The following is a 24,431-nucleotide window of genomic DNA, read 5'->3' as shown; positions in this document are numbered from 1 at the left end:
GTACTATATATGTAGTTCCATGGCTTGGATCAAGCACCCACTTCGTCTATTGGCAGGGCACGAGCAGACAAACTAGGGCTTGCGAGAGTAGAGTACTCAGGTGACTTGGATGTTTACAAGAGTAAAAGCCAGGTCTAGACCGTCCAGCTAAGCCTTTTCCAGAAGAGCTCTGCTGTGCTGCGATTGGCCACTCCACGCCCAGACATCTCGACAATATTTGTCGTAGCTGACAGCATCGTACGCGTGTTCGACCTTATAAATACTGCTCTCGTCCCCGTACTCGATAATAAGGCCAAAGACCACAATCAACCGCAAAGAGCGAGAGAGACTGGGGAGTTAGGGCTTGCTCGGAGGCAGTTCCTCCGCGCCGAGTCTCCAACATGGCCCGTCACGTGCTCTGGCCCTGGCCCCTGAGTCCAGACGCCCAACATGGCTGGGTCGGGGGTGCCAGGCCCATGGTCCTTGGGTATCGGCGAGTCTTGCTTGGAGGGCGCTGTTCTCGGGCTCGACATTCGCATCGGCTAGGTTGGACGGGGACTCTTCAAGCCCTAACTCGGCACCGACTATCACGAGCACATCTGCAGAGATCGGGCGGTTGATGCTGCGCTGGCCTCTTACGTAAGAGGAAGGGCCAGATCGCCTTCGCCAGATCTCTCATTCACCGGGGAAACACGGGCAGGCGACGAAAATTCCCTTGGGACGTCACGGCAGCTTCAAGGAGCAGATATCGACGCTCGACGCTACGCAGCTGCAGAAGGTAAACTTCTTTGCAATTGCTATACAATCGAGCAACGAACGGAATTGCTATTCCACCATGGCATCCACTGCCCCGCAGGAATTCATGTTCGTGGACTTCCACCGCGACAACGCCTCCACCAGAAAGGCGAGACAGATATTCGCGCAGAACACGTACCAGCGCAAGAAGAGACTCGCAGCCGTCGAGCGGCTGAAGACGTCGACGACACAGCGACTACGGCAGCGGTTGCCGTTCCGCTACGCCGCCGCGAGAGACGAAGACCGCCGGCCGTCAGAGGGTCCAGCAACGAATCCGCGCCATCCTCACCCGCAAGAGAACAACCTGCAGATCGCCAGATCCAGATCCAGAGCATCCTGGGCCGAGTTCGTATCGCCAAAGACTTTGCTAGGCCAGGGCTTCGTGGACCCATTTTCCACATCCGCCGTCCCAATGAGCGACATCATGAACTCCTACTTCCACCACCGTACGCTGCCCGGCCCTATTCCATTTCCATTCTTTCTCCGCAGTGTTCTATGTATCTAATGCAGCCACGGCAGTCCGCACCTTCACAATCCAACAATCCTACCCTCTCGACGCGCCCCGGATGAAAATCTGGTGGTGGCAGAAGGCGCTCTCCGAGCCCGCGATCCAGCAAGCCCTCCTCGTCTCCGCGGCAAGCCATCAAACAGCGCTGAATACCCTGGCCGGCGTGTCGCCGCAGTACATGAGGAGCTCGGTGAGGGAGTTCCTGCGCCTGCGGGGCGACACGATCAAGACGTTGAATGGGAAACTGAGGGATCCGGGGGCCGTTGCGGAGTCGACGATTCTGATTGTGGCGAGTTTGAGGGCTATTGAGGTACGTCGGTCCTGGATTGAGCTTACCCAGCTACGTAATGGGCGCGGGGTTCGTGGAGCCCATGCTTACTGTGTCAAGGCCATCAGTGCAAGCGTCGAAGGCGTCACAGCACATACAACGGGGCTCGAGGTCCTGATCAACCTGCACGGAGGCCTAGACGCGCTCGAGCACCTCACCGTGTCGAAAATCTACCAGTAAGCCTTCCCAGACCTGGATCCATCCCTGCAAAAGAACCGAGAAAAAAGCTGGAGCGCTAAGGCCGTCCCAGCGGCGACATCATCCGCGCAGCCCTAACAGACACGCCCCCGCTCCCATTAAGCCCCAAGTGGCGCGCCGAGATCCTGCAGGGACTCAAGCTCTTCAGCACCTCGACCGGATTCCTATCTTCATTAGCGGACCTGGATCCAACCCTCCACAATCAGCTCTCCCACCTCGGCACATCCTTCCTCAACGCCCCCTGGCTCACCACCCTCCCCCCAACCCTGCAGACAACCCTCGTCATCTCCCAGCGCCTGGTAGCCTACTACGAAGCGGCGCAGGTGGATCCTTCTCTTATAAAGCCAACGGATAATGACCTCTTCGTCGTGCTCATGCACCGTCTTGTTGCGGATACATATAAAGATACCGTTCACGAGCCGCTCCGTCTCTGTCTCCTGGTGTACCTCAACATGCGCGTCTGGCATCTGCAGTCGTTTCCGATTATGGCGTGTCTTGTTGGGATGTTGAGGGGGAGTTTACTTTCGCCCTCGGCCTCTGCCTCTGTCTCTGCCGTTGATGTTGCCGTTGACGTTGACGGCGGGTGCAGTGTCCTCTCCCACCTCCAAAGCGTCGCACCAGATCTCCTCTTCTGGATCCTCTTCATCGGCGGCATGGCGTCGCACGGGCATAGCGGGCACAGTTGGTTTCTGGGGCGGCTGGCTGAGTGCGCGTCTCGTCTTGGCTTTGGGCTGGAGGGGGATGCGGGGTGGGCGGATGTCCGGGGGTTGCTGGGGGGGTTCTTTTATACGGATCAGAAGGGGGAGGTGCTTGGGGAGGAGGTGTGGGGGGACGTTCTTGGGTTGATTCAGGCTACAGCTACGGCTGCAAGTGTGAAGAGTGAGGGTGTTTCTGGAGGTGGTGGTGCTTGTGTTTGACTTGGTCCATGGCTTGACTTGGTACTGGTGTTGGCCGTGGAAGCATGGCAGATTTATGGTGGAGACACCCATTATGCGTCTGTGCCGATGTGCTCCGTCTCAGGCGATAATCATATAGATGGAAGTTCCAATTCCCAGGTTGTCATACCCTACGTGTCCTCAACGGTGTTCTCTACCTACCACACCGCAGGCCCCGAGTTCCGCAACGTCCTTAGTGCCTGCTCAAGCGTAAGAACCGTAACCGGAAGGCCGGGGAGAATCCCCTCCATAATCGTGCTCTGGATGTCCGGCGCACCGGGCTCGATAGTCGTGTCTGAAATAACATAGCTGCATGTATCTGCTATTAGTATCTGCACAATCCCAGGATTGATCCATTTCAAGACGGGACGGTGCATACACGTTATAGTCCAGATCAAAAAGTCTATACGCTGTGCTCAGGATAACGCCCGAGCTGCGGATTCCAGACTGCTAGTCTCATTAGTAAAGTTCTTACTTGCTAGCACAGTCTGGTAGGTAAAAGCATGGTATGGTAGGTAAAAGGAGTACGAACCAGAACAACCGTGTCGACCCTCTGCGTCCGCAATATCTCCTCTAACGAATTCCCATCGCCCGCGTAGTACCTGCTCTTGCGCAGCACGACGTCCGTCTCGGCTGGCGCGAAGGCTAGATAGATCTGCGTGACCGGGTCCGACTCGGTGATGTTGCCGAAGGCCGCGGCGGCTTTGTAGAACGGGATGTCTGGGCTCAGTTCAGGAGCCAGCGGGGAGCTATAGTAGATTCGTGTGTAGATTGTGAGAGGGCGTGGTGATTGAACGTGCACGCTGAATGGGGAGTGTCAGTTGGTTGGGTAAATCCGGAAGGTGGGCGTACGCGTCGATCCAGGTAGAGGTATTATTGATCCATGCTTGCCCTTCCGATGTTTCGGCCAGTGGTGAGACAACGCCGTTGATTAGGTCGAGGTTGAGGACTGCGTAGTTTTGGCCGAAGGTCGGGATTGTGTTGGAGGCTGAGGTCGAGGCTGGTGCAAAGCCCGATAACAGGACAAATGGCAAAAGGAGACTCTGGGATACGGACAGACGCATGGTGCAGACTGGACAGACTTGGATTACTGATTTGGGGGACGGATTGAGAGGAAAGAAAGGAAAGCGCGCTCCAGTCGGGCACAGCCCAGCTTTTAGATTTATACCGTAGCGTTCTAAGCGAATATGATCGATCACCTCCTGCATTGTTGGCCAGCTTTGATCAGCCCGCCTTTAATAGCAAAAAGCGGGGCGAGCTGAAAAGCAAGCTCTCTTGGGCCCTTGGCCCAATTATTAGGTCGAACGGTGGATCTCTCGGGCTCTTGCCAATATGCTATTGGATCCTCCAAGGATCGGTGACCGATGTGGCTGCTGGACGACTCGATAGTGCGTGATACCTGCGAGATTTCCATAAGCACTGACTCATGTGGCTTTTGGGGTAGCACCCGAGCGGTTGGTGCGGCGCATCTACTGGTTCGGGATATTATTCCATGCACAATGCCCCTGTCCCAAGCAGCACACTTACCTCAAGCCAGGCTAATAAACCGGTACCTCTCATGCCCCCAGTGCGACCCTCGCACCTCTACTCCTTTGTCACCGGGCAAGTCTAACACTCCCCTCGTTCCAAAAGCGTGCTTGACAGCCTCAATCGTCCGACGCACACTACCCAGGTTCCGCGCCTTCTGAATGCCGAAAAGCCTATTGAGAACGAAGCGGCGGTGCTCTTCGTTTTCCGAGGCAACGTTGCCCAGCACGAACAGCGGCCAGAGAAGTGTAGCGGTATTGGTATCTGGGAGTGCGGATATGGATGTGATTATGGAGGTGATAAGATTGTATTTTGATTGTGCGCTGGTTTCAAGGGAGGGCCTTTTCATATGGGTTTGTCCGCGTAAGATTTCCGCGGCTTCGTGGCGAGTTCCGAGACGCTCGGTAAGGTAGAGGAGGGCCGCGAGGCGTTTGATCTCCGCTATGGCTTGGAGATCCTTTCGGTCGAGAGAGTGTGAGGGGAGCCTTTGCGTGAGAGAAACGACGGCGCGGTGGAGGCCGAGGGTGGCAATCGCTTGGTTCTTGATCTCGGATGGGCTGAAAGCGCGGCGGCTTAGGATCTGAACCATGGCGTTAGAACTTGGTGATTGCTCAGCGTTATGCACGGTTGTTACCTTGGCTCTTGTGGATGCAAGGACAGAGATCCTGCGAATTAAGGCCATGAGGCCGCGCGAGCAGCCCATCAGGACATCGATCTGTGGGGTGAGTAGGTGTGCAGTGCAAGTAAACGGTGGCGTACCTCATCCAGATCATCATTCTCCGACCAAGGCGAGACTTGTCCATCGTCATAGGAGTCTGCATCCCCGTTATCGAATGCCGTATGACTCATGATATCGTGCGCCACAAAGTACATTCGGAAAAAGCTCCACAGACTTGGAGTTCTGCGAGAAGCGTTGGAGTCCATGAGCTGCAATCCCCCGCGCAGATGTGTCATCCAGGACGGAGAGCACCCGTCGGATATCTGTCAACAATCAGTCCACTGCACTTGGAAATGGTCATAGAGTGCTGACATCCTGGAAGCATAGCATGAGCACCGTAGCAATGGTTCCTTCATCTTGTAGGCCGACAGATAGATCCCGTCTGACACCCTGCAACGCCTTGTCTTTGTAAAGACAGGCCTCCTGCCTCAGATGGCCGCGGCCAAGAAGACAAAGCTGGTTCGCGGCGACCGCCAAAAGTGCATTTCGGAGTGTCTCGGAGGTGAAGCAAAGCGGAATGACGAGAGAGACGTACGGATTATGCGACGCACTCAATGAGCAAGAGGGGCTGATCCCTTGGATGAAGTAGTCGAGGAGGTAGGCTTCTGTCTCAGGGAAGGAGTGGAGGGGATGGTAAGGGGAAGGCGAAAGAGCAGGTATAAGGTCAAGTTCGGGACAAGATGACGGCCGAATGCATGTATCCTCTGCTTCGAAATCATGGGCAGTAACATTCAGGAATATCCAGCGGTCAATGTATGAGTGTAGAGACACTGCTTGGAAGGGCACTTTCCTCTGGCATTGTGTTTTCCGGGACTGCTTTGACCATATGCCTAGTCTGATCAGCCCTGGAAAAGTAATAGGACGTTGTATACGTGCCTTCCCGGCCAAAGCTCACCCCGCGTTGGACAGCATCTTCTCTAAAGGTAAGTCGGAGACCCCGCTCACAATGGAGGCCTAGCGTCTCGCAGCGTCGACAGCGAGGGTGTTCCTCGGTGCACTGAATGTGTTTTTCTTGACAGTGTGAGTCATTGTAGGCGATAAGACATGCCCTGGACGTACCTTTGCACTGCAAGCACCCCGTCCGCCGCCGGGTATCTTTCCTCCGTGACCGCGACATGGTATCAGATGGTTGAAGGAGAATGCGGGGGAGATAGCGCTTATAACTAATTCGCCTAGTGCAGTGTTATCTGGCGCTAATTATAAAGACTAGTCTAAATGGTCCTAGTGTCGATGATTTCAATCATGGTGGCAAATCCGCCTATCAATCGGCCTAACTACGTTGTATATTTAAACCCCCTCTGCTGGAAGTCTGTCTTATCAGAGAACGCCTCCTCCAGCTCCCCTTCAGTCTCCGACGGTTCAACCCCATCGACTCGTCTTCGGTTCAAGATGGCCGCAATGGTCCAGTAGCCGGCCATCAAAACCACACAGACGCAGTAACAGACGAGCATAGACACGAACCCGCCGGTGTACGCCGGCGCTTGGTTTGCGCGGAAGGTCTGCGGTCCGATAAGATTTCCAACGGCATACCCAATATATAGAATGGAGTACTGCACGGTCTTCTTCGTGCTGCCTGCGGTGTTTGCCTGTGCCATAGATATTCCGACAACGTACGGGCCGAAATAGGTGTAAAGCTGAGATAGTTAGCTAATGAAAATAGGCGCAGTGGACTGGGAGAGTACCAGGTAGATGCCAACCATCTGGCCGCCAATATTACTTCGAGGCAGAGTATAGACAATGATAGCGCCAATGGCCGGGACACAAGAGGCAAGCATTGTCACGAGGCACCGGCGGTTAGACCACTTGGCCGCTATCCAAGAGAACACAAACGCGGACAGCGTTGACATGACACCAGTAGGCATGTTCAATAGCGACGTGTTGACAGCCGAGAAACCTAGATTGTTGATGATGATACCGCTGAATGTTGTTAAACCTCCGTTGGGGATGTTGATGGCAATGTTGAAGAAGAACAGGATCCATGTCTTGGGGTCAATGATGGCCTCAAGCGCCTGGTCCCATTTCCACTGTCGGTTGGATATGCCGGTCTTGTTCTCTGACAAGCGCTGCACGGAGTGATACTTTTCCCGCTCGGTCAGAAAGAAGGCGTTCATTGGGGAGTCGGGGAGAAAGACGAAAGCGACGATTGACCAGAGCGTGGAGACAGAGCCGGTAATTAGGAACAGGTATTGCCAAATAGCCAAGGGCGCGCTTGAAGGAATATGCCCGACGGCCCATGAGAGGAACCCATTTATGATCGAACTCGCCGCTGCGAATACAAGAGCGTTGCGCGGCGGCTGTTCAATCTTTGTATAGAATCCGGCGATGATCAGCGAGATGGAAGGAACGATAATGGCTTCGAGGCAACCTAGAAACAAATGTCAGCATCTCCTTTCGAAAGGCTATATACATCAACTTACCCATGAAGAACCGCAGCGCCATCAACCCACTCCAGTTCCGGGAGACTGGAATAAGGAGAGCCAGAACAGACCAACCCAGTGAACAGGCCGAAAGGTACTTTGCCGAGGGAAGTCTATGCACAAGGTATGTAGAAGGCCACATACCGACGATCGCCTAGACTGTCATTAGTAAAGAGACTCTAAGAGGGTCGAGAGACGTGCTCCAATGGACAAGATCGAGCCAGCCCAGGAGTACTGCTGACCGACGAGATGTAGATCATCCTCCAGACCGTAGATGGCGGCAGTGCTAATGGCGACCTTGTCCACCGCGCCGAGTGTAGCGGTCATGAATAGCTGGGCCCGTCAGCCGTCGACTCGGTAGCATCGGGTAGAGAGAGGCAATACCATAGGAAGAAGAATCCAATCCATCTTCCGTATCATCTTCTTCTCCTCTTCGGTAGATAGCGGCTCGAAGCCGGCATTATGGGCCAGGAATTGAGCAGCTTCGTCCATTGCCTTGGTGACATCTTGCTTCTCCGGCTCGGGGGCTTCGACAGCAGGGGTTGGTTTCTGGTCAGCCATCGTGATAGAAGGGAAAGAAAGTGTATCCTGGAAAAGCCTGGCCTGACCTATGTCCCATCACGGCGATTTATAACCCCCCAAGGCTCGGCTATCTCTGTCGCCTGCACGGTCTAGAGATAGGAGCCATGTCCTCGGCTGGCGCTGTAGCGACTTACTCCAACTCAGATAAAGGATCTGGGGAAGGCCCACTGATAGCCCATCTGGACCAACCCGATTGGCGACGAGAGAGCAGGAATGAAGCCAAGTCCGTATCGACCTTCCCAGTCTGCAGAGGACCGCGGAGGAATAGAAATCGCGCTCCGGCGCCTTCCTCTTTGGGATGTTGGCCTTGTGTTCCCCAACTCCGTGTCGACCTTCCCTCTCCAAAGTCACTGAGGGGTAAAGCAACTCGGATTGATTATAAAGGCTTGACTTCCAGGGACAAGATGGAGACTCAACCACTTCAGTTTCTCCTTCCTCACCATGACAGTCCCAATGCCCTGTCCGGGCGGTGTTCGAATCGCGATCGGTGCCGCCGACCCCAAATCCACTCCGCCGAACAATCGCTGACGATTCCTAGATCGCGGGGGCACATTTACCGATGTCTGGGCAAGCCTCCCGGGAAGGCCAGACGTTGTTCTGAAGCTCCTCTCCGTCGACCCAGCCAACTACGCGGATGCTCCGACTGAAGGTCTGCTACTATGAATCCTAGACTGCCTGATGACTGCTAACGAAATCCTTGACCAGGCATTCGACGCGTCCTCTCCCTCTACCGCGGCCATGAGATACCCCGCGGCGTCCCCGTCCCGAAAGACGACCTCGAGTCAATTCGTATGGGAACAACAGTTGCAACGAACGCACTCCTCGAGCGAAAAGGAACCAAACATGCTTTCCTCGTTACAAAAGGCTTTCGCGACCTTTTAGAGATCGGATACCAGTCTCGGCCACGACTGTTTGACCTGAACATCGTCAAACCGGATGTGCTATACTCTGAGGTGAGGGAGGTTGACGAGCGAGTCACAATGGAAGGATTCGACGAGGACACCGACGGGCTTTTTCATTCGGTTGAGGAAATACCGGGTGAGCTTGTCCGGGCGTCGAGCGGTGACATGATACGGATCCTGAAGGCGCTGGATGAGATCGCTGTCCGGGCAATGTTGAAAGAGCTTCGCGCGCAGGGATTCGACACACTTGCTGTTTGCTTTACTCATTCCCACGTCTTCCCGCACCATGAGAGCCGGGTAGAACAACTTGCATTCGAAGAGGGTTTTACGCACGTGTCTCTGTCCTCAGCCGTCGCTGCAAAAATGATCAAGATGGTGCCGCGTGGAAGTTCGTCGTCGGCTGACGCATATCTCACACCCGAGATCAAGACGTATCTTAATGGGTTTGCCAAGGGCTTTGAGGGCGGAAACCTAGACGGTGTGCGTTGCGACTTTATGCAGTCCGATGGCGGGCTCGTGAGCCATGACCGGTTCAGCGGTCTGAGGGGCATTCTCAGTGGGCCAGCGGGTAAGAACTTCCTATCTTTACTTGTGCATTGCTAACTGCTTCTAGGCGGAGTTGTAGGCTATGCCCGCACTTCATACGATGCAGCATCCGGCACTCCCGTGGTGGGATTCGACATGGGCGGAACATCGACCGATGTGTCGCGATACGGTGGCACATTCGAACACGTCTTTGAGAGCAATACAGCCGGAGTCACAATTCAATGCCCTCAGTTAGACATCAACACCGTCGCGGCGGGTGGCGGCTCGATCCTATTCTGGCGGAATGGACTCTTCGTTGTCGGACCGGAAAGCGCTTCATCACATCCCGGTCCTGCATGTTATCGCAAGGGCGGTCCTCTGACTGTCACCGATGCCAATCTGTTCCTCGGGCGACTGATTCCAGACTTGTTTCCAAAGATCTTCGGCGAGACTGAGGACCAGCCGCTTGACGTGGACATTGTGAAGAGAAAGTTTATCGCCTTGACCGCGGAGATTAACGAGGACACTGGCAAGACGCTCACCCCGGAAGAGGTTGCGTGCGGCTTCTTAAATGTCGCCAACGAGGCAATGTGCCGGCCCATTCGCGCGCTGACAGAGGGAAAGGGATACGATATTGGTATGTGCAAGTATCGGTTCAATGACTCATCTGACATCTACAGCGAGCCATAACCTTGCAGTCTTTGGAGGCGCAGGCGGCCAACATGCATGCGATATTGCCCGCACGTTGAAGATTTCAACTATTGTGATTCATAGGTTTTCTAGCATCTTATCTGCATACGGTAAGTGAGAGCCATCCGCACATGGAGCCAAGCTAATGGTGTAGGAATGGCCTTGGCGGATATCGTCGAAGAGACGCAAGAGCCGGTCAATGAGACTTACAACAAGGCTTCTCGCCAGACGCTCGAGAAACGGCTCGCAAAGCTACGGACTCAAGTTCAACAAGAGCTGCTAAGCCAGGGCGCTGGAGAACAGGACATCACATACGAAATGTACCTCAACATGAGATACCAAGGAACGGAAACTTCGATCATGGTTCTCCGACCGGACGATGGCGACTTTGCAGCCGAATTCCGCAAGACCCATTTGCGGGAGTTTTCGTTCTGCTTCCCAGATGACAAGCCAATCTACGTCGACGATGTTCGGGTCCGCGGTATCGGAGCTAGCGAGAGGAAGGTCTGGGAAGGCGAACAACTTGGACAGCAACTCCGCGAATCGACTTTCACGGCCCCAAAGACTGACCTTGCGAAGGGTATGACAAGTCGGGTCTACTTCCCCAAGGTCGGGTATCAGGACACCCCTGTGTACCTGGTGCAGGACTTGCCGGCTGGCGTCTCGATCAACGGGCCGGCTATCATCGTCGATCAGACGCAAACCCTTGTTGTGGCGCCGGGCACGCTGGCCAAAGTTCTGCAATCGCATATGGTCATTGAGGTTTTATCGACGGCTTCGCCCATAATGGAGCAGCCGACCACCGTGGATCATATTCAGCTTTCAGTGTTCGGGCACCGGTTCATGAGCATTGCTGAGCAGATGGGACGTGCCCTGCAAAAGACGGCGGTCTCCTTGAATATCAAGGAGCGGCTTGACTTTTCATGCGCCTTGTTTGGGCCACAAGGTAACCTCTTTCCTTCTTTACAGTAACAGCGGCTGAGTAGATAGGTGACCTTGTCGCCAATGCTCCCCACGTCCCGGTTCACCTGGGCTCGATGAGCTACGCCGTCAAGCATCAGCACGAGCTCCACAAAGGCAAACTCGTCCCCGGTGACGTGCTGGTAGCCAACCACCCAGAAGCGGGCGGAACCCATCTTCCAGACATTACCGTCATAACTCCCGTTTTTGACAAGACTGGATCAACGGTCGCCTTTTACGTCGCCTCTCGAGGACACCATACGGATATCGGCGGACTCGGCGGTACTTCCATGCCTCCCAACTCGACTGAGCTCTGGCAGGAAGGTGCCGCTATTAGATCTTTCAAGCTAATTCACGGCGGGGATTTTGACGAAAAGGGTATCACCGATATCCTCCTCAGCCCGGGTGAGTATCCCGGCTGCACCGGGAGCAGACACATCCAGGATAACATCTCCGATCTCAAGGCTCAAGTGGCAGCCAATCACAAGGGAATGACATTGGTACAAGCCCTCATTGAAGAATACACTCTTCCTACCGTACAGATGTACATGAGCGCCATCCAATCCAACGCCGAACTGGCTGTGCGAGGCTACCTCCAGGAAACACGGGCAAGAATGGGATCGGAACTCACAGCAGTCGATCAGATGGACAACGGCACGCTCATCAAACTCTCGGTCTCCATCTCGCCGGACGGCTCCGCAACTTTCGACTTCACCGGCACCGGCGTCGAGATGCTCAGCAACATCAACGCTCCGCCCGCAATCACCCACTCGGCAATTATTTACACCCTGCGTCTACTCATTGGCACGGACATCCCGCTCAACCAAGGCTGTCTCGCCCCCATCGAGACCATACTCCCGAAAGGCAGTTTCCTAAACCCCTCGTCCGGTCCAGCCGTTTGCGCAGGAAACACGCAAACCTCCCAGCGCCTTGTCGACGTCATCCTCCGCGCCTTCCAAGCCGCAGCTGCCTCCAACGGATGCATGAACTGCCTCGGTTTCTTCGGCGGGGAGAGCGAGAAGCGCGATGGCTTCGCGTACGCCTTTGGCGAGACAATCTGCGGCGGATCTGGCGCTACTAAAGTTCAGAACGGCGCATCTGCAACGCATGTACACATGACCAATACCCGGATCACGGACCCCGAAAGCTTGGAGAAGCGGTATCCCGTCATCCTGCGGGAGTTTGCAATTCGGCCTGGCACGGGTGGCAAAGGTTTCCGAAATGGTGGTGACGGTGTGGTGAGAGACATTGAGTGTCGGGTGCCGCTAAGCTTCAGTGTTATCACTGAGCGGCGCAGTGTTGCGCCGTATGGCATGGAGGGGGGTGAGCCGGGCGAACGAGGTGCGAATTATTGGGTACGGAGGGTCAAGGGGGAAGACGGGGATAAGTGGCGGTGGGTCAATATGGGGAACAAGAACATGGTGCGCATGCAACCTGGGGATCGATGCGTTATCCATACGCCTGGTGGTGGAGGTTGGGGGGTGTCTGAGGCTGCCAATGGAAGTGCGCGGGTGAATGGCAACGGGAATGGGGCTCGAATCCGGCAGCAATACCCCAGGGCTTCGGGCAGTGTGAATGCATATGCCGCTGCTCAGGATGCATCAAACTAGCACATTAATTCTAATTATATTCAACTTGTCTGTCCTTGATGCCTCTCCGTCAACGCTTGCCTTGAGCTGTCCGTTTGCATCTGGTTGGTCCAAGGCAAATTCCACCAACATCCTGGCGGAAGACTGCATCTTCCGCAGCGGGCAAGGCGTCGCAATCGAATCACTGGCGCCCCTGCACTTCTCCTTGCTATACCAGCATTAGCATGACTCTCCATATGCAGGTGTTAGACTCCAAACATCCACCAGTTAGTGAATCACATACTTCGTCCACCTGTTTCCATATGCCTCTCGCGACATGCTCCAGATCATCATTATTCAAGAAAATATCATCCTCCGCTGGCGTGACTGGCGCCCTCAAGAATAACTTCTCGAACTGGATGATAAGCGGGGCCCCGACGACAGTCACAGTGTCAGCCCGTTTGTTCCTTGTGATCCGAAGGCGTTGGATGGCGCGGATCCGACCGTTGGCTGGATCTCTTTCCCACCTCTCAAGCATTATTCCGGGGCCATAACGACTGATCGCAATCGTCAATACGATCTTTACATGACCGTCGGCTTCCCGTAGCCACCAACGGATATCAGACTGTAGCTTTTTCCGCGTTTCGGAATACGCTACCTCTAGCACCACGGACGGCCAGCCCTGCGTTGCATGGAAGGGCACATGCTGTGGCTGCCAGCACATGTCTGGGGCTTTGGCGCCTTCCGGCGTGCGACGGATTTTGGCTCCCAGCGTTGCTAGTTCGCGGGTTAGGCCCATTGGGCACAGGGCATCCAGGAGGACGTTGTTGAAAAAGGGACCGGCGGCAGAGTGGGCGGGTGATTCGGGCATTTTGATCAGGAGGAGCTCGAGCGCGGTGTCGTATGCGCACCAGCGAGCGAAGATATTCGTCGTCGTCCTGTCGTCTTGGTGCGGGAGGAACTGGCGCGTGAAGGTGTCTTTGTTCACGCCGGTTATCAGGAGGTACTCTTCGAGGTTGGCGATAGCACCCGGGTCATAGATCGAGCGAGTGTCGTGCAGGAATTGCTCTGCGCCCCGGTAGGCGTACTGGCGCATCGTGGAAGTGGAAGGTGCGGCCTGGAGGTTCCCTAGGAAGCCGGGGCCGGGGTCGTTGATGACGCTTTCCGCGTCGAGATCTATGTGTGCGTGTTGTTTGCTGTCGGCCATGTCGGGTTTTGATTGATTGGTATGGAATTGGTATGTCTAAGTCTCCTCCCACATCAATGCGTAGTTTGAGATCTGATGATTGCTGCCAAGCGGCGATGAAGCTTGTTCTATGTATGATGTCAGTTACTTACACTTAAGTTTGTGGTCCGGGAAACTGAAGTTTATGGACCGGGTGGCCAGTGGCATGCCTTGGTAGATTGCAGGAGAGTTTAGGTGGCTGAGCTACCGAACATGGAATACAATCTAAGACGCCACCACATTCCCCAACACCCTCCCGACCTCCTCCGCAATCGCCAGCGTCCTCTCCTCACTCAGCCGTCTCCCAATAACCTGCACCGCCACCGGCGCCCCATGGTACGCCTCGGGATCATACTCGTCCTGCACCAGCTGATCCAGCTGCCCAACAGGCACAAACCCAGCATCCACCTTATCAACCGCCCGATCCGCAAACGTCACAGGGACAACGACGCTCGTGAAATCCAGCAGGTTGATCACAGACGCATAGCCGTAGTACCGGAACTGATCATGCCGCACTGCAGCGGTCGCCGTGATCGGCGCGATGATGGCGTCGAGCTCGCGGCCGGACGACTCCTCGAACTCCCGCCATTTCGCCAGGTACTCCATCTGGTAGGTCCATTTCTGCAGGTGTGTGTCCCACAGCTCGTTCATGGTTATCGCCTTCATATCTGGGTTCAGCAGGTCCTTTATATTGGGGATCGCAGGCTCGCCGGACGCGCTGATGTCGCGGGTGACGTCGGCGCTGCCGTCGGCTGCGTAGATGTTTGAGATAAGCGCGTGTCCGAAGTCGTGTCTGTATGGTGTCCAGGGAGTAACGGCGTGGCCGGCTTTCTGGAGGGCTGAGACGGTTGTTTCGATCCCGCGGGTGATGGGCGGGTGCGGGTGCACGTTGCCGTCGAAGGTGTAGTATGCCAGGTTTAGACCCGTGCTTTTGATCTTGGATGTTATTGCGTCGGACTCGGAGGGCCGCCAGGGGAGAGGGATGACCTTGCTGTCGTGTTTCCAGGGCTCTTGGGATAGGACGGCGGTTGTGAAGAGGCGGAGGTCTAGCACCGTCAGCAGGCATTCTAACCGACCTGATAGTTAAAGCCAAAGGGAAACAAACCCTGCACACTATGCGCAATCGGCCCAACAACACTATGCACCGTCTCCTGGCCCTCCATACTATTCCTCATCTTGGCATACGGCAACCTCCCATGCGACGGCCTCAGCCCATACAAAAAGTTAAACGCCGCAGGCACCCGAATCGACCCCCCAATGTCCGTCCCCACCCCAATAACCCCCCCGCGGATCCCAACAATCGCGCCCTCCCCACCGGAACTCCCCCCACAGCTCCAGTTCCTGTTCCGCGGATTCACAGTCCGCCCGACGATATTGTTGACCGTCTCGCAGACCATCAGCGTCTGCGGGACGGACGTCTTGACGTAGAAGACCGCGCCGGCTTGCCGCAGCAGCGCCGTCATGACGCTGTCGTGTTCGTCGTGCTGGTTCAGCCAGGAGACGTACCCCATGGACGTCTCGTAGCCTTTCACGCGCAGCTGGTCTTTCAGGGAGATGGGCAGGCCGTGCAGCGGACCAATGGGCTTCTTGTGTTTTGCGTAGTATGCGTCCAGTTCCCTTGCCTGGGTTAGGGCTGCGTCCGGGAAGAACTCGAGGAGGCAGTTTGTCTATGGTACCACAGCAATGAGCGTCAGCACGGCTCGTCTTGGCTATTATTATTTGTGCAGGTCCTGCTGGACTCACCAACTGCTGCGCGATCGCCGCGCGCTTGCAGAACGCCGTCGTCACCTCGACGGACGTTAGCTGCCCGCTCGCGAGGCTCGAGACGAGCTCTGCGGCAGAGGACTCGGTGATCTGGAGCTCCGCTTCGGTGAGGATCCCGCTCTTCTGGGGGAAATCAAGGACATTGTCGTCGGTGGGGAGAGTGCGGATCTTCCACTCGTCCGGGATGGTCTGCGCGAGGCGGGCGCGCTTGTCGGCGGCTAGGTCTTGCCAGGATTGGGGCATTGCGTGTTGAGTTGAGGATGTTGAGCAGTGGAAGTGGGAGTTGGGGTGCGGAGGGTTAGAGGTGTTACTTATGTAGGACTTACCCCTCACCCCTCATTCGGTGACCCGCCCGGGGCACCGGAGGGTATTGTCTGCGTGCTGATTGGCTGGCTATGAACTGTTTATCGGCCGGGAACGTGGCGAACCAAGGAGGGGGTATTTGTATACTGCCAACACATTTAATATTGGAATGAATTTTAGTGCCTCACGTGCCCGTGTAATTAAGCTATTTTAGTTTATATAATAAATAATATATAAATATAAATAAAGGCCTTTAAAATATACTTACTTAAAAATTACTAAGTTTGTGCTAAGGTGTAGGTATATTAATTTTTATAAGATTTTTTATATAAATTAATATACTAGTATATATTAGTAAACTTAATAATAAAATTTTTTAAAAACTTATTTTTAAAGCTATTTTAAAGCGCTTTTAAAAAAATTTTAATTATAGTTTAGTATTAAATTTATAATAAAGGTATTAAAATTTAATAAGGCGCCTAATAAAGCACCCGCGGGTATAAGTATATTAATTTTTATAAGATTTTTTATATAAATTAATATATTAATACTATTATTAAACTTAAAAATAAAGTTTTTATAAAAACTTATTTTTAAAGTTATTTTAAAATACTTTTAAAATATTTTTAATTATAGTTTAATATTAAGTTTTAAGTAAGTTAATAAGGCGCTTGCGGGCGTGAGTACTTTAATTTTTATAAGATTTTTTATATAAATTAATATACCTGTACCCGCGGGCGCCTTATTAAAAAATAAAGATTTTTAAAAATTTATTTTTTTTATAAATTAGTGTTAAATTAATATTTAATTAATATTTATAAAGTTATTTAGACCTTTTTACTTTTTTTTTTTAGGTAATTTTTAATTAAATTAATTAAAGGCAGTGCCTTAAACTTAGGGGCCTTTAGGCACTATTATAAAGCTTAAAAAAATAATTTTTAAAATTTTTAGTGTTTTTAAGCCTTAGCAAGCTAGTAGCCTTAGTTAATAAGGTTATTTAAACCTAAATTTCTTTTTAATACTTTGTAGCTAGCTAAACCTTAATCTTATTTTTTAAGTTATAGTATTTTTATTAAATTTTATTTAATAATTTTTAAAGTTAAAGCTTTTATTCACGGCAAGGCTAGATATTTTTATTAATATTTTAAATTTTTTTAATAACTTTTTATTTAACTATTTTATTAAGGTTATTTTTATAAAGCTTAAAGCCTTTTTTTTAGCCCTTATAAAATTAATTTTATAACTTTTATATTAAAATACTATTATACGCCTTATTTATAATAAAAAAATAATAATAAGAAAGCTCTTATTTTTTAAAAAAAAATACTAATAAAATAGCTTGTTATTAATACTTTAAAAAAGGTATTTAAGGTAATTCTTATTATATTTTATTTTACTATAAAGAAGTTCTTGTATAAAAAAAAAATAAGTTAAATTTAGTTTATTAAAAAAGTTAATAATATTTTTATAACAAAAGTTTCTTTTTTTTTACTAAGCGCCTTTAGTATTACCTTATTACCTTTAAAATTTAATTTACTATCCCCTTAAGTAACCAGGTATTTATTAACTTTTTTAAATTTTTTTTTAAAACCTAGTAAAAATTTTTTAATATATTTATATTATATAATTATAATAATATATTTAGGTATTACCTAGTATATATTACCCAGTTTTTTATATTTTTCTTCTATTTATTTTTAATATAAGTAATCTTTTTATTATTACTATTTAAGGCCTTAATGGCCTTTTTAATTAACTTTTAGTAACTAGCTTTAATTTTTTAAAGGTAAAAAGTAGCCTTAAGGTTTTTATAAACCTTTTTATAATATGCTTTGCCTAAAAAAAAATAAAATTAAAATTATTTTTTTTTATTTTTTAAAAAAATTTTTACTAAAATAATACTAGAGAGTACAAGCGGAGTATACTATATAAAAAAAATATATAACTTTTTTTTTAATATTAGGAAATATTATTAAAATAGCCTTTTACTTACTTATAAAGTTATTAATAATAATATAGCTAGGCTTTTAGTTTTTATACTATATCTTAAGCTATTAAATACCTTTAATAATAATAATAATATTTTAGTTACTATAAAAAATAAAGGCAGCAGGAATATAAGCTTTTTACTTATTTTAAATTATTAGTATTATTAAATAATACTTTAGTTTATTTATTTTATAAGTTAAATTTATTAAAAAAATAAAACCTTGCTTTTTTAGCGCGTTTAATCCCTATTACTTAGTAAATATAATAATATTATAATTTATATTAGTTAAAAGGCGCGCCCAGCAATATCTTTAATTTTTTAAAAAAATTATAAGCTTTTTTATTTACTTTATAAAGCTTTTTTTAGTGCCTATTTTATAAAAATTAAAAAAATAGTAATTATCCTTTCCCGGGCGTTATAAATATTATAAAGGTTTATATCTTTATCTTTAGTAATTTTTAAATTAATAAGATTACTAGTTTAAAAGTTATTAAGGTTTTTTAAAATAGCGCTGTAATTTATTATAAAATATACTTTAGTAGCTTTTTTTTTTACTATTATTTATAAAGCTAAATTAAGCTTGTAAATAGCCTTAAGCTTATAATTATAACCTTTTTTAAAAAACTAGGTAATTAAAATATTATTATTATATTTATAAATAACATGTATATAGCAAGGGTAACTAATAAGTTTTTAGCTTAATTATTTATATTAATAATTTTTAAATTTAATTACTAGCTTTCACGCCTTTTTACTAGCTAAATAATACCTATAATATATAATAATTATATTTATTAAGGTGCCAGTACATGTTTTATTAAAAAAATAAATATTATTAATTTAGGGCTAAACCTTATTAAATTTAGTTTTTATAAGTTTAAACCTAGCGCGATTAATAAAAAAAAAGTAATTATAATAAGTAATAAGGTTTTTAAAAGGCCTAATAACTAAAAAAATTAATATTTTAGTAAATAAAATTATTAAAAAAAAGTTTTAAATAGCTTTACTTTTAGTAGTAGTAAGTACCCCTTTTTTTATATACTAAATTTTAGTAGGCTTAAGTTTATATAAAAGTTATTATATAAAGTTTAGCTTTGCTAAAAGTAAGTATTAAAGCTAAAAACCTTATATACTATTTTTTTTATAATTATACTTTTAACTTTACAAGCATTTTACACTATAAATTTATAATAAAAATTAAAATAAATTAAAAATATTAAAAGCGCGGGATTAGGTTGCTTTATATAAGTTTTTTAAGTATTTAAATTTTTAAAGTTTTAAAGTTATTTACTATTTTAGTAAATAGTTAATATTTAATAATAAAATATATATTTAAATATGGTGGTAGTTAACTCTAAAACTTTTTTAGTAAATTTTTTTAAGTTTAAATTTTACTAAATTAATATAAATACTTTTTTTTAATTAGCCGCGCCTAATTTTACCACCCTTATAACTTATTAATTTTTACTATTTTATTTTATAAAATTTAATATATTATATAGTATATTAATTTATATATAATTTATTATATAATATAATATACCTATATAATATATATTTTTTTAAATTATTATTTTATTACTGCGCGGCGCGCGCAGCAAACATAGTTTAAAAAGGTGTTTATTTTAAAATATATAGAATATATTATACAAAGATAAATAAATTAATTACTTATAAATAGCGGGCCGTTTAGGTGGGGGGGTGTTGGCAGTATATGAATATCCCCGAGGAGGTGGTAAGCTAAAGGCGCCTTATTACGTATCCCTGATAAGCTCTGATATGGATCAATGACATACAGCTAGAGTTCTTTCTGAAGCTCCGAACACCAGCCCTGGCAATTATGTGGGTGCTTCTTTCCAGGTAAGGTGTGAGGTCGGTGCCGAAAATGCGGTGGAGACAATCAATTACTGTGATTCTCGAATCCAATGACGGCTTCAAGAAGCACGGGTGAATGAGAAAGGGGAGTTATGTGTGAGGAGACTCGGGGCTCCGTTTCACGGCGCAATACTACCTATCCTGTTGGTTTCGCATCAATCAATAATTGAGGCAGCTAGGCCCTACCAGAAATACCAGAAAGGCATCTTCGTGTCGATGCATGTAACCATATCCTTGGGAGATATTCGATATTCGCAGAACGTCGTACCGTCGTGCGCAGCAAAAAGCGGCTGGAGACGGGAATATGTTGCAGCAGGACGCCAGACAGCATTTCATATTACTGCTTAGTGGAGGGTCCTTGAACCAACGCTATCAATAAGCGAGGTTATGTCTCCAAACCTAGGAATCCAACGAGCCACCCCGACGCCTCTTATACTCATCCAGCACCCTAACCACATCCCCATTCAACTCCCGTGCAAAAAAAGACTCCCTACCCCTCTGAAGCTCCGCCAAATCAAAATCAGCCCGCACCCTCCCCGTCGAAAGCAAAAGCCTAACGACCTCGACATGCCCCCTCTCAGCAGCAATCATAACCGGCGTCCTCCCCTCCCCGTCCGCCCCATCAGCCTCAACCCCCCTCTCAAGCAACAAACGCATAATCGACGTCCGCCCCCGCTGCGCAGCCCTCCCAAGACCCGTAACCCCCCGTTTACTCGACAAGCCCGGATCAACCCTCCCGCTAGACAAAAGCAGTCTCACCACATCCTCATGCCCAGCCCCAACAGCCTCCACCAACGCCCGGTCTCCGAAAGAGGGCTCATGCTCTGGGTCCACGGTGCGAAGTGCAAGAAGAACTTTCACGACGGCTGCATGTCCGTTCCGCGCCGCAGCTAGGAGCGCACTATCCCCGCTGCTCGATCGCGCGTCCGGGTCCACGCCTTCGTCCAGAAGGCGCGTGACGATCCGCACATGTCCGCTTCTAGCTGCCGCCATGAGCGCGCTCTGCCCGAATTTATCGCTGCTGTTTGCATTTACTTTTCCAGTGCCAAGGAGCTCCTCGACTATATCTTCTGCGCCGGCCGCTGCGGCAAGCGCAAGGGGTGTTTCGCCGCGCTGGGTGCGGCGGTCGGGCTGGATGGCTCTTGTGGAGAGGAGCAGTTTCACGATGGCGAGGTACTCTGCTGCCTTTGTATTTGGATGCACGGTATCCCCATCCGCATCCGCGCCTGGTGGGCTAGGCGACTTCCACGCCCTGAACGGCGAATACAGGCCGTGTCCTGCTGCCCAGACGAGCGGTGTTTGGAGATGCGCGTCCGGCATATTCGGATCTATTTTGTCCGAGGAGAGGAGGATTGAAACGAGCTCTCTGTGGCCGTTTGCCGCGGCCCATGAAAGCGGCGTTCTGCTCTGGGCATCTTGGGTGTTGGGGTTTGCGCCTTGGTGCAGGAGGCGGGTGCAGGGGGCTGGTTTGCCGTGCTTGGAGGCCCATATTAGGGCTGTGCTGTTTTGGTGGGCGATTTGGTGGTTGTAGAGGATTGGGTTGGTGATTGTGTAGAGGAGTTTGGATGCTTTGGCGAGAGAGTTCAGGTCTTGTGGGGATGGGAGGAGGTGGATTGCGATGCGGGAGAGGAGTTCGGTTGGGAGGGTGAGTAGAGACATGTTGTTTGTGTGGAGGATATAAAAGAATGGATCAATGTGGGCGTGGTTGTCAGGGCTGGACTCCATTCTTCTCCCTGGTGCCTGATCGGTGCCTGAATGCTGCCTTTGGGCCTCAATTACCAGGCACCTGTACTGCCTAAGAGCACCATCATTGCTACAGTGCAAAACTTGATGTGGTGGGATGCCATAAAGGGCTTGGAAGTGTATAGCAGCATTGTAGTAGTACCTAAGAGCTCTTTAAGTTACCCTAAAGCGAAAGCCATCTTCCACCATGGGAGCTTACTCCTCGCCGGCCACTTGATCACAACCCCAGGCCTAGTAAAAACTCCAAAAAATAGCTTAGCATGTGGGAAGCTATGGCCCATCTCCGCCCAGAGGTAAGGTGCTCGCACTTGACACTGTCAGGAGTCTCCTCCTTGGACTTCTCATACACCTTATTATGCTCTCGCGTACCCCCCAGGCTATCCACGCACCCAAGATCTCGACGTGCTCGCCCGTCACCTGCGCAGGATACCTTTTTTTTGAACCGGGGCTCTTGATGACGCTTAAATTTGATGGTCTGGGCTTCCGGTGGCGTGAACTGTATTTTGGCAGGAAGCCTATACAACAACCAAAAGCCGAAGAGGACTCCACGTACTCAGCCCTCTTAATTCCTAACCCCAATTCTCCAGTAAGCGGCCTAACCACGCCGATGCTTCGATCCAATCAGTGCATCATAGCAAAATCTGAGATTGAACTCATCCGGTCTAATTATCTATACAGAGTCAATCTCGTTGTATGAACGTGGTTAAGAGGCTACCCTACCTATAAAGCACCGCCGCCGCCGAGCCCTAACTCGCTCGGGATTGCAAAGACGGCCATTAATTAAGTAAACAACACCATGACAGCATGGACAAAGACAAGGAATAAGGATCCTTGTTTTGACAAGTCAATTGGCATTCCAGATACATACTGGCGAGGGTCTGATCTATATACTCATCCTATCGCGAAGGAAGAGACCCGGCCCACCGAGTCCGTCGATCATACTCCACATTGCGCCAGCGAACTTGTTTCTGCGTGGGCTAGAGCGAAGATCATCAAGAGTCAATCTGGATTAACGTCACTCTTGGTGATCCTGACGATCGGGGCTTGTCGTGGATAAAGATGCTGTTCCCTGCACTTCAGTCATCACCCCTGCCTACCATACCAATCTATGTCTTGACGACCCCTTGCTCTCCATACAATTCCACCCATTTGAGAACGTGTTCATCTGAGCATCATCGCTCGCCAATAATGAGCACATGCACATCGAGCGAAACCCTGAGGCAAAAGGAACACCACGGAGACGACCCGGTCGACAACCATGACCCTCCCACCGCCTCACCAGAAACCAACGCCCACTCCACCATCGACAACGCCCCAGACTCCTTCCCGGACGGCGGTCTCGCAGCCTGGTCCGTCGTGCTCGGGTCCTGGTGCGCCTTCCTCCCCACATTCGGCTTCATGAACACAACAGGCGTCTTCACGGACTGGCTGGCAACAAACCAGCTGGCGGGGTATTCCCGCAGCGACGTCTCCTGGATCTTCAGCCTGTACATGTTCTTCCTGTGGTTCGGGGGCGTGCAGGTCGGTACGTTACCCTGCAGCCAAGCTACCCTACCCTACCAATCCGAATTCCTCACGGCGCTGACAGACCCCGGTAACAGGCCCAATCTTCGACCGCTACGGCCCCCGCCACCTCGTCACAGCCGGCACAATCGGCCTCACGGGCGCAGTCATGGCCTTCAGCGTTTCAACTTCGTACTACCAGTTCATCCTGAGCTTCGGCGTCCTCGGCGGGATCTCGGCGTCCCTCCTCGCCAACCCCTCCATCTCAATACTAAACCACTGGTTCTACCGCCGCCGCGCGTTCGCAACAGGTCTTGCCGTGACGTCCGGCGGAATAGGCGGGATAATCTTCCCGCAGATCTTCAACGCGCTCGCGCCGAAGGCCGGGTTCGGGTGGGCCGTTCGCACGCTGGGGTTCATGACGCTGCTGTTCTGCGGGCTTGGTGCGATACTCCAGCGCTCAAGGCTGCCTGCGAACGAGAGTAGTCGGAAGACTGTGGACCTGCGGGTTCTTGCAGAGAGGGGGTTCGGACTCTCAGCCGTGGCGATCATCTTCGCGGATATCAGCGCGACTATCCCGCTTACGTATCTCACGTCTTATGCAAGGAGTAAAGGGATGAGCGTGGACCAGAGCTACACGCTCATGTCGATCCTCAATGCAACCAGTATCGTTGGCCGCCTGATGCCCGGGTATGCAGCGGACCGCTGGGGCCGGTTCAACACGATGATTATAACAACAGGCATCTCCACAATCCTCACATTCGCGCTCTGGCTAAGCAGCGGCACAAACCACGCCGCGATCATCGCGTACGCCGCGCTCTTTGGCTTCTGGTCTGGCTCGGCGATCAGTCTGTCACCCGTATGCGTGGCGCAGATCTCGCGGACCGAGGACTTCGGGAAGAGGTATGGCACTGCGTATACGCTTGTTGCGCTGGGCGTGCTTGTGGCGCTGCCTGTTGCGGGCCAGATACTTGAGGGACAAGGGGGGGATACGTACTGGGGGCTGATTGTGTTTACGGGGGTGGCGTATGCGCTCTCTGCCTTGTTTTGGGGGCTGGCGAGGGGCGTTTGTGCCGGGTGGAGGGTTTGGATGAAGTTTTGATAAGCTGCAGAATAAATGTTTTTAAGGATATAGTCGGGCATGATGGGCTTGTCTGGTGCTTGACTACTTGACAATATATAACGGAGCAATGACATGCTGACCCTCACTCTTCCTATTCCGTCGAAGCCTGGTCCGCTTTTGGGAGATAGATCGAGACGTATTAGGATGCGGGCTTAGTCTGGGGTTGTACAATGCAGATAAAGGCATTTATCTCATTATCAGGGCTGGACAGGGTGGTGATACAGTATGATATGATATATCATCCAGCTGCGCGAGAACTACCATGCGGCCTTA

The 24,431-nt window shown here is 50.0% G+C and overlaps 9 protein-coding genes across 9 annotated transcripts; 3 read left to right on the top strand and 6 right to left on the bottom strand.

Annotated features, from left to right (window-relative positions):
• Nucleotides 1-814: 814 nt before the first annotated feature.
• DSM5745_10499 (uncharacterized protein) lies at nucleotides 815-2,725 on the top strand (the record flags this gene model as incomplete). Its single annotated transcript, XM_026752515.1, has 4 exons — nucleotides 815-1,220; nucleotides 1,294-1,592; nucleotides 1,671-1,786; nucleotides 1,861-2,725. 4 exons carry the CDS (start codon nucleotides 815-817, stop codon nucleotides 2,723-2,725), a joined length of 1,686 nt encoding a protein of 561 aa, XP_026598958.1.
• Nucleotides 2,726-2,901: 176 nt separating this feature from the next.
• DSM5745_10498 (cysteine hydrolase) lies at nucleotides 2,902-3,807 on the bottom strand (the record flags this gene model as incomplete). Its single annotated transcript, XM_026752514.1, has 4 exons — nucleotides 2,902-3,052; nucleotides 3,123-3,190; nucleotides 3,276-3,546; nucleotides 3,596-3,807. 4 exons carry the CDS (start codon nucleotides 3,805-3,807, stop codon nucleotides 2,902-2,904), a joined length of 702 nt encoding a protein of 233 aa, XP_026598957.1.
• Nucleotides 3,808-4,271: 464 nt separating this feature from the next.
• DSM5745_10497 (Zn(II)2Cys6 transcription factor) lies at nucleotides 4,272-6,105 on the bottom strand (the record flags this gene model as incomplete). The annotated part of the gene is made up of 5 exons (XM_026752513.1): nucleotides 4,272-4,985; nucleotides 5,030-5,251; nucleotides 5,301-5,818; nucleotides 5,934-5,999; nucleotides 6,048-6,105. The coding sequence occupies 5 exons, from the start codon at nucleotides 6,103-6,105 to the stop codon at nucleotides 4,272-4,274; spliced, it is 1,578 nt and encodes a 525-aa protein (XP_026598956.1).
• Nucleotides 6,106-6,262: 157 nt separating this feature from the next.
• DSM5745_10496 (uncharacterized protein) lies at nucleotides 6,263-7,966 on the bottom strand (the record flags this gene model as incomplete). Its single annotated transcript, XM_026752512.1, has 5 exons — nucleotides 6,263-6,622; nucleotides 6,671-7,353; nucleotides 7,406-7,559; nucleotides 7,652-7,738; nucleotides 7,790-7,966. 5 exons carry the CDS (start codon nucleotides 7,964-7,966, stop codon nucleotides 6,263-6,265), a joined length of 1,461 nt encoding a protein of 486 aa, XP_026598955.1.
• A 462-nt stretch (nucleotides 7,967-8,428) lies between these two features.
• Nucleotides 8,429-12,674, top strand: DSM5745_10495 (uncharacterized protein; the record flags this gene model as incomplete). Its single annotated transcript, XM_026752511.1, has 7 exons — nucleotides 8,429-8,474; nucleotides 8,526-8,636; nucleotides 8,693-9,457; nucleotides 9,503-10,051; nucleotides 10,095-10,214; nucleotides 10,259-11,050; nucleotides 11,095-12,674. The coding sequence occupies 7 exons, from the start codon at nucleotides 8,429-8,431 to the stop codon at nucleotides 12,672-12,674; spliced, it is 3,963 nt and encodes a 1,320-aa protein (XP_026598954.1).
• Nucleotides 12,675-12,834: 160 nt separating this feature from the next.
• Nucleotides 12,835-13,839, bottom strand: DSM5745_10494 (uncharacterized protein; the record flags this gene model as incomplete). Its single annotated transcript, XM_026752510.1, has 2 exons — nucleotides 12,835-12,861; nucleotides 12,937-13,839. The coding sequence occupies 2 exons, from the start codon at nucleotides 13,837-13,839 to the stop codon at nucleotides 12,835-12,837; spliced, it is 930 nt and encodes a 309-aa protein (XP_026598953.1).
• Nucleotides 13,840-14,082: 243 nt separating this feature from the next.
• DSM5745_10493 (amidase) lies at nucleotides 14,083-15,864 on the bottom strand (the record flags this gene model as incomplete). Its single annotated transcript, XM_026752509.1, has 3 exons — nucleotides 14,083-14,903; nucleotides 14,963-15,524; nucleotides 15,601-15,864. The coding sequence occupies 3 exons, from the start codon at nucleotides 15,862-15,864 to the stop codon at nucleotides 14,083-14,085; spliced, it is 1,647 nt and encodes a 548-aa protein (XP_026598952.1).
• A 4,324-nt stretch (nucleotides 15,865-20,188) lies between these two features.
• On the bottom strand, nucleotides 20,189-21,448 carry DSM5745_10492 (ankyrin repeat domain-containing protein; the record flags this gene model as incomplete). Its single annotated transcript, XM_026752508.1, has 1 exon — nucleotides 20,189-21,448. The coding sequence occupies one exon, from the start codon at nucleotides 21,446-21,448 to the stop codon at nucleotides 20,189-20,191; it is 1,260 nt and encodes a 419-aa protein (XP_026598951.1).
• A 1,272-nt stretch (nucleotides 21,449-22,720) lies between these two features.
• Nucleotides 22,721-24,137, top strand: DSM5745_10491 (MCT family MFS transporter; the record flags this gene model as incomplete). Its single annotated transcript, XM_026752507.1, has 2 exons — nucleotides 22,721-23,057; nucleotides 23,134-24,137. 2 exons carry the CDS (start codon nucleotides 22,721-22,723, stop codon nucleotides 24,135-24,137), a joined length of 1,341 nt encoding a protein of 446 aa, XP_026598950.1.
• Between the last annotated feature and the right edge of the window lie 294 nt (nucleotides 24,138-24,431).

This window comes from Aspergillus mulundensis (assembly GCF_003369625.1).
Source record: "Aspergillus mulundensis strain DSM 5745 chromosome Unknown scaffold_15, whole genome shotgun sequence".
Taxonomy (NCBI): Eukaryota; Fungi; Ascomycota; class Eurotiomycetes; order Eurotiales; family Aspergillaceae; genus Aspergillus; species Aspergillus mulundensis.
This window is presented reverse-complemented; position numbering and strand designations above follow the sequence as displayed.